The sequence below is a fragment of the Pieris napi genome, chromosome 11, assembly GCF_905475465.1.
Source record: "Pieris napi chromosome 11, ilPieNapi1.2, whole genome shotgun sequence".
Classification (NCBI taxonomy): domain Eukaryota; kingdom Metazoa; phylum Arthropoda; class Insecta; order Lepidoptera; family Pieridae; genus Pieris; species Pieris napi.
In genome coordinates, this window is record NC_062244.1 from 4,591,084 (window position 1) to 4,599,918 (window position 8,835).

Sequence of the window (8,835 nt, forward strand, 5' to 3'; positions counted from 1 at the left end):
TACTCAGCCAGTTGATTAAACAGCTTGGCAAATGACATGGATCAATGACGTTTCATTACTTGCCTAGCCTTATGTTGACTATTAATTTAGTTCCACTTTCTGCCACTCGAAACAAAACTCTTCAAACTGTCAATATGGCTTCGGAAAACCACAACTTTGATGGTGTTTTCCAAAGTTAAATGTAAAACAATAATAGTGTGAATTTAGCTGTGACTGGCTCAAGCAATTTAATTTTTAAAGAAATATTTTTGATGTCAGATGTTTTTTTTTTTCTGCCATATGGTCACTCTATCGTACTAATGGCCTAAGCATTAGCCAGCCAGTTTATTAAATGTTGTTACAAACGCTACGGCTGAATATCTTTCAGGCCGCTAGTTAAACGGCAATGTTTAGTTAAGAGGCTAGGCTGTTAATTGAACTGCTTATTAAGCTAGTTGGCTGCGACATATTATCTAACAATATTGCTATCTTCCAAGATTGCGATACAATGTCGGTGCATAGGTATTTTAGACTTGAATATTATGTAACTGTTTGTTTAGATAGTTGTTATTTATTTATAGCCACTCTTCTTTAATTCCCGTGTCTTTGGCACATGACATGGACAGTTTGTTGCAGACCCTAAATGGAACCACTTATATTCATACAATTGTAAATCTAAACTATTCTCGAATCCACTTGTTTTAATCCACTGTAACGGACGTGACGTCACCAGTCACATCCTGCCAAGCCAAGCCACAGCCAAGCCAAAGCCAAAGCCAAAGCCAAAGCCAAAGCCAAAGCCAAAGCCAAAGCCAAAGCCAAAGCCAAAGCCAAAGCCAAAGCCAAAGCCAAAGCCAAAGCCAAAGCCAAAGCCAAAGCCAAAGCCAAAGCCAAAGCCAAAGCCAAAGCCAAAGCCAAAGCCAAAGCCAAAGCCAAAGCCAAAGCCAAAGCCAAAGCCAAAGCCAAAGCCAAAGCCAAAGCCAAAGCCAAAGCCAAAGCCAAAGCCAAAGCCAAAGCCAAAGCCAAAGCCAAAGCCAAAGCCAAAGCCAAAGCCAAAGCCAAAGCCAAAGCCAAAGCCAAAGCCAAAGCCAAAGCCAAAGCCAAAGCCAAAGCCAAAGCCAAAGCCAAAGCCAAAGCCAAAGCCAAAGCCAAAGCCAAAGCCAAAGCCAAAGCCAAAGCCAAAGCCAAAGCCAAAGCCAAAGCCAAAGCCAAAGCCAAAGCCAAAGCCAAAGCCAAAGCCAAAGCCAAAGCCAAAGCCAAAGCCAAAGCCAAAGCCAAAGCCAAAGCCAAAGCCAAAGCCAAAGCCAAAGCCAAAGCCAAAGCCAAAGCCAAAGCCAAAGCCAAAGCCAAAGCCAAAGCCAAAGCCAAAGCCAAAGCCAAAGCCAAAGCCAAAGCCAAAGCCAAAGCCAAAGCCAAAGCCAAAGCCAAAGCCAAAGCCAAAGCCAAAGCCAAAGCCAAAGCCAAAGCCAAAGCCAAAGCCAAAGCCAAAGCCAAAGCCAAAGCCAAAGCCAATATAGACAAGAGTTTGTATAGGAAAATATATTATGTTTTCCTTACATTTATTTAAAAATAAGCGTAAAAATATCATACTTAATTTTACATTGACCTTGCATGCGGTGAAAAACAATACCTAACCGTCAGGTTTGTAATATGGTATTGGTATAAACTATGCAACAGTTATAAAAACGCGTTAGCCATACACGGTGACTCTTGTTCGGAGAACTTTACTGAGGCTTTCGGGTTTATTTTAAATTCATACTGAGTGCTACTAGATTACTTTCATACCAAATGAACGTTAAATTATTATTAAAAGTTGTCACATTTTCTTTCCAAGGTCCAAAATGCATCACCATCGCGTTTTATCTTGAGCCGCGCATATATACGTATAAAATATTGTAAATTACATTTCATGATTTCGTGACAGATACTTATAAATACGAAAATAGTACTATCTTATCAAATACCTCTCCAACGAATATTATTTAAAGCTTTATTCAATTGTTTATTACGCCATTACAATGTTGGTAAATATGGTAGGAAGAATAGTAATCATACTATTTTTTTATAACATTTCCATAGTGGTCTCTGAAATTACAAATTATCGAGATGTAAAAATAAGTCAAGGTGTGGTCCGAGGATATAGACAGCCAGAAGAAAATATTTTCACTTTTGAAAATATTCCATACGCTACTGTACCAACAGGATATGAATTTTATTCGGTAAGTTTTCTATTTTGTTATATCGGATATCTATAAGAACATTTTTCTTTATTAATTTATTTATAATTAAAATCACAGGCACCGTTACCACCACCAACGTGGAATGGAACTTTTGAAGCAATCGATAGGAAAACAATTTGCCAACAACCTCGTCGAGAAAATACTATAGATTCTAATATACAAGAACAATGTCTCATAGTGAATATATTTGTACCCCATGGGGAAATCGAAAACTTACCCGTAGTTGTTTTTGTACATGGAGGAGCCTTTTTATATGGGTTTGGTAATTCACGAACTCCGAAGAATCTAGTCAAAAGTGGTAAAGTTATAGCAGTGACGTTTAATTATCGAGTTGGGCCTCACGGATTTTTATGCCTTGGTACAAAAGCAGCTCCAGGAAATGCTGGTCTTAAAGATCAAATAGCACTATTACGATGGATACAGGACAACATTGAAAAATTTGGAGGAAATCCAAGGGATGTAACGATTTCTGGATGTAGTGCTGGTTCAGCCTCAGTAGATATTTTAGCTGTTTCTAAGATGGCAGAAGGACTATTTCATAAAGTGATAGCAGGAAGTAGTTCTAATATTAATGCTTTTAGTGTGCAAACAGATCCAATAGAGAATGCTCAACTATTTGCTCAACTACTCGGTTTCCATAACATTAACGACTTAGAAGCTTTAGAAAAATTTTATTTAGAGACACCCTACGAAGTTTTGGCGAATGGTACAGTCCTATTATATTCAAGAACTGATTCAGTGGTATTATTTTCACCTTGCATCGAAAAAGATGTCGGACAAGAAGTGAGCTTAGATGAAAGTCCTGTGAAAATACTTGAGAGTAAAAATTATACAAAACTACCTATGCTCTACGGATTTTGTGAAATGGAAGGACTTTTTCGATTAAATCGTTTTGATGAATGGAAAACACAGATGAATGAAAATTTCCTTGATTTTCTACCACCCGACTTGGGTACAAGTTTAAAAAAAAGGAAAACACTAGCCAATGATATCAAAGAGTTCTATTTTGGTAAAGAGCCTGTATCTGATAGTAATGTTTCTAAATACATAGATTTCTTTACAGACGTAATGTTTGGGTACGGAATGCTTCGATCTGCAAGACTTCAATTAGAGGCTGGAAATAATCAGTTATATCTTTACGAGTATTCATTTGTTCATGAGAATGACCCATTTATTCTGAACACCACGAATAAAGGTGCTACACATTGTGCTCAGAACACTGCTGTTTTAGATGATCCTAATGAAAAAACGTTATCGGATGAATTTAAGAAGATGAAGGCGGTTATGCGAGAGCTGTGGTTAAATTTTATTACAACTGGGTGAGTTGTTTTGAAAAATGTTTTTAATTAGAATAGAGTAATAAGTGATACTGGCTATATAATGGCGATATTTGATCTTTTTATCTTTCCAGAGCTCCAGTGTCACAAGGATCAAGTTACCCTGCCTGGCCACCAATGTCTCTTGAGGGGTCTTTTATGTCGTTGAATAGTACTTTAGAGTACCGAGATGCTCTTAATCCAGAGGGTGTAAAATTCTGGGATAATATTATTAAGCATCATTACATATATCCCAAACCACCGGATCACTCAACTAGATCTGAATTTGATTTATCCAGACCTCTGCAATAATGTTATAAATATGACATTACATGAAATTTAAATTATTTTTTACTGCTTTCAACAAGCAAACAAGTATTCGACAAGTGGAGAGAGTGGAGAGCGGTCAAATTCTTTAATAAATACATTTTTATCCATTTTTTTATTCTGAAATATTTAGTAGTTACTCGCAAATTAAATACAGTATTATAACATATGTTTTAATATAGTTTGTAATTTAAGTTGGTTGGCAAATAAATTCGAAAATATCATGCAACATTTGCTAATGACAAGGTCGACAAATTGCAGTTGCTCGCCAGTTATTAGTATTTTTATTTTTGCGATGTTCCTAATAATAAGATTATAATAATATTAATATATTTTAATTCTTAATGATGGCTATAATTTTTTGATAAAACTCATTAATATTGGTTACGATAAGACTTTTTTTTTTCAAAATAAGGAATATGATAAACCGCTACTGATTGACGTCTTAATAAACATGTAACCATTGCCCAAATTGTATACTTTTTCGACACCTTTGTGAGGCTGATTATTATGAACGGAGTATTATTGGTTACCGACTAAATACTAAACCTAGGGTGATAGCAAGAAATTACTCCAACAACCCCAGCTGTGTGTATGGATTATTCTACTTATGTGTTGGTAAGAGAACGAGAGAGTGGCTTATTAATCCTAATTAAAAAAAAAACTTATATGCAAAGAAAGAAAGGATATTGTCAGCCTCTCTGCAGAACTAACTATTGAAATTTCCTGTGGATTAGAGGAGATATTGTATAAATTAGTATAGTGTAATAAATGGCTAATTGGGTGGGGGGACTTCAATGTCAATTTACTTTGTCATTCTTATTTAAGTATACGCATATACGCAATGTATGAACGAAAAAGACTAAGTATATACTTAGTCTTTTTCGTTCATACATTTTAATAAATCAATTTCATTCACCCACAAGAATAACAGCCAGTACTGCAAATTATATAGATAATATATATTTTGACATAGCCCCTTTGAATGTTTATATTTTCAATAGATTTAAATCTGATTACACTGGTCAATTGTTTGAATTCCAAAATAAAAAAAATTCCTGTAAGGCAACAAAAACCATGTAAAAAAAAGAAAATTTTGATAACTCCTTTTGATACCTCCGTTTTATAACAAATGACTGTTTGGGCAGATTAATTTGCCCAAACAAATTGCATTGGTGTATAGGATGCCATTTCTGTGTGACAACTCATCCCCTAATAATTTATACAGTACTTTTTAAAAAATCATTTATTGATAAATTCAGGAAAGTATTTACTCAAAAGACTTTATTGGTCTCTGAGAAAACAAGTTTCTATGACTGGCAAATGGGGAGTTACACAGAAAAAGGTTAAAATGATATGAAATGTATGATAAAAAGCAATATAACACTAGTGTGGAATTTCGGGAATATGTTAGATTGTATTCAAATAATTTAAAAAAAGATCGCAATATTGCTAAGTCACAATTTTTAAGCTCAAAAATAAAAAATAGCAGAGATAAATTAAAAGCTACTTAGAAAATAATAAATAAAGAATCAGGTAAAACGTCTGACAAACGAACCGACTATATGTTAAAAGTTAAAGGGAAATTCATAAAATCGGACCCAGAGGTAGCTTCTACTTTTGAAAAGATTGATTTGTTATATATTAACTGAAAATTTACTATTATAATTGATAATGTTAGCTTGATGTTTTTTATAAGAATAGTAAACTTAAAATGAAAATAATAATAATCATAACGAAAATACATATTTTTAAATTTAATATCCATACACTTTAAAAATCTATAAAAATATATTATTGCACACATTTTTGTACCATATTCTTGCAATAAATTATTATTATTACGAGCCCTGAAGATGCTGTGAAGAAGTGAAGAACCTAAGGAAGAATGGGCCCACTGCTTTTCTCAGTGGTTCCATCGAATGCGACGATATGTAGAGAGTAACGGAGATTACTTCGATAAACAATAAAAGTATTGGCAACTTTCTACATTTAGCCGTTTTTAATTTTCTAAACATTTTCAGTGTTATCTAGGTATAGAAAAAAAATAACAGAACAACCTAAAAAGTTTTCATTCCGGAAAACCCAACAGTCTCTGGCGTAGCATAGTAAAATCTTCCATGTTGGTATGTACTAAAAAGGTAGGCTATGTAAAAACACATTAAGAAGAAACGAAGTTCGTGGGGGCAGATAGTAACATATAAAGGTAACATAACAATTGTATATTTACTCTACGTGGTCTGCACGGGTATAGGCAGTAAAATCCAATGTTTTATTTTACGTAATCTAAATGTTTCAATAAAGTGCAAATATTACAAGTCATGCTCAAAATTTTATTATCTTATCCATCAAAGATTTTCAGAATGATTTGGAACGTGTAAGATAAAAAGTTCAATTTATTATATACTAAAACCGATAATCTTTTTGTTATGACCACTATCTTACTTATCTTAGATCTATCAAGACAAAATGCAATGATATTACAAGACTCCTATTTTCCAAGATTGCGATTTGTGCATAGGTATTTTTCACTTGAATATTAAGTAATTGTTTGTTTAGATAGTTGTTATTTGTTTATAACCACTCTTAATTTCTATTTTGTATTTATTTCTTTTAACTACGATTAATTCCCATGTCTTTGGCTTTTACACACGTTTCATAAAAGGTAACTCCAAATTTTTTATGGACAGTGTTGCAGAGCCTAAATGGAACCTCAATATATCCATCCAAATAAATCTAAACTATTCTCAAACACACAAGAAAAATCAAAATCGTTCCAGCTGTTCGAACCTCTTAGTTCATAACAAACACGCACAGAAGATATTATAATATTATATAATAATGTTTCGGACTTTATTACAGCTGAAGACTGGCCGTCGTTTAGTCCCGATCTTTATCTAAGTTTTAGAGAGTACGGCTTGCTCTATACGACATGATAATTTGGAATCCCTAATATAACGCAATTAGTACGATTGGCAGTGAAGAATTTTCCCATGGAAAGAGTTAGCAAGCGATAATTGAAAACTTTCAGCTAAATAATTCTCGCCATGTCATACTAATTTTATTTTTTGACAAGATGTTTTTGTTAAATGAAGATTATACTAAACCGCTTCTGATTGACGTAAATGTGTAACCATTGCGCAAATTGTATACTTTTTCGAAGCCTTCATGCGGCTGAAGTAAATAAGTGATCGGCTGTTTTTTTTTACCTTAAGAAATAATTCGTTGAAATCGAACACAGTATTATTTGTTACCGACTAACCCCAAAGGTATTAAACCTAGGGTGAAAGCAATAACTTAGTAGTAATTACACCAGCTGTGTGTATGAATTATTCTACTGATGTGTTGGTAAGGTTTAGAACTAAATATTGACGCTGTATGGAAGCCTGATCACCCAGTTGCCATAACAATGAAAAATAATTTAGTAAGTAAAGTTAGTAAGTTTCTAATTGAACATATTTTCTATAGAAATTGTTTTGCTGATATGAAATCTTATTCCTATCGTATTCCTATCGTTATAGAAGTAGTTGTAATATTTGGGGCCGATGTGATGCGCTTCACGACGTTTTGTCATCGTTGCCTATTAGTGGTCATCCTGCTGCACTGATTGAGAGTCTCCTACGGCAGACTTAATTTGGTCAGTCCAACGCGTAGGTGACCTACGCGTAATTACAGAGTAATTACATATCATTTTTCATTACTACAAAAGTGTGTTGAGGCCTCGTAGAAGTAAATAAAAGTAATCATTTTATTCACAACTGTTTATTGCATCGTTTAACGTTTGTATAACATATTTATTGACTAATCTCTCACATTGACTGTACAAAATTATTTTAACGACTTATATATAACTAATAATAACAACATCGATGCAACAATATCTAACAAAGCACACATCTCCAAATAACTTATCATAATCTTATTTTAAATATAATTAGAACGTAAAGTACAATTAATTTTAAGTATAGTGTTATACCTCTGAGAGGAGCAGTCTCGATGGAGATTTTGCTCTGAACGTCTAACAGCTCTCAACACATCTGCTCATAGTCTAGCTGACTGATTGCAAGATAAAGACTTATATTTAAAAAAAGTATAGTTTTAGTCCAGACAGGTGCAATATACTTATAATAGATGTGAAAAACTTCAACACAATATTTTAATATATGAACTGAAAATTTACGATTGTAACAAATAAGGTTAGCTAGTTTTACTACAAACTAACGCTGTACTAGTGCCTTAATTGTTTTTGTTTTTTTTTAGATTAGTAAAAATTAAAAATCAGGAATGAAAATTATGTCATAATAAAAATACTTTTTAAATTTAATTTCCATAAACTTTAAAATGTGTAAAACTTTATTGCCCACTTAATACGGCCGTAAGATTATCAATATTTACTGTTACGAAGAAGGATTTATGGATAAAAAATGTATTCGCTTATCGGCTTCGTTTGTAGCTGTTGACTGTTGTTATACAAGACAAGGCGAAAATAATCATTATATGAATATAAGTGACACCTATACCTGTTGTATACAAAACATAAAACTAAAAGTTTAAAGTATTATTTATTAATAATTGTACGTATAGTTGACTATTTCGGGTGGGCAATAAACAAACAGGTGCTCAAACGGTACAATTCCAGGACTTTTAAAAAGTTTAATGTTCAGCTCTCACTAAGCCTTAATTAAAATGTGGTATGGATTTTTAGAGTCGTCAACACAAAATTGTTAGTGTTCTTAATCTAAGTGTAGAACTTACGCTAGAGTAGACTAAGACAGGGTATAACTATCTAAAAATAATACTCACTAATAGGAAGCGCAAGGGTACAAAAGCACAACTCGGAGTACATTTAAGATACTACTACCAGCGTAAATATTTACGTGAAATGAGAAAAAAGTAACTTCAACGTTCCTATAATTTATTCAACCGTTCACTAGTTTATGCAAATACAAAAAAAAAAAAACACTTTTATATTA

General features: G+C 33.3%; 1 protein-coding gene across 1 annotated transcript; it reads left to right on the forward strand.

Annotated features, from left to right (window-relative positions):
• The first annotated feature begins 1,840 nt into the window (after positions 1–1,840).
• On the forward strand, positions 1,841–3,972 carry LOC125054200 (juvenile hormone esterase-like). Its single transcript, XM_047655950.1, has 3 exons — positions 1,841–2,198; positions 2,277–3,538; positions 3,631–3,972. The coding sequence occupies exons 1-3, from the start codon at positions 1,998–2,000 to the stop codon at positions 3,845–3,847; spliced, it is 1,680 nt and encodes a 559-aa protein (XP_047511906.1). The 5' UTR covers positions 1,841–1,997; the 3' UTR covers positions 3,848–3,972.
• The last annotated feature ends 4,863 nt before the right edge of the window (positions 3,973–8,835 follow it).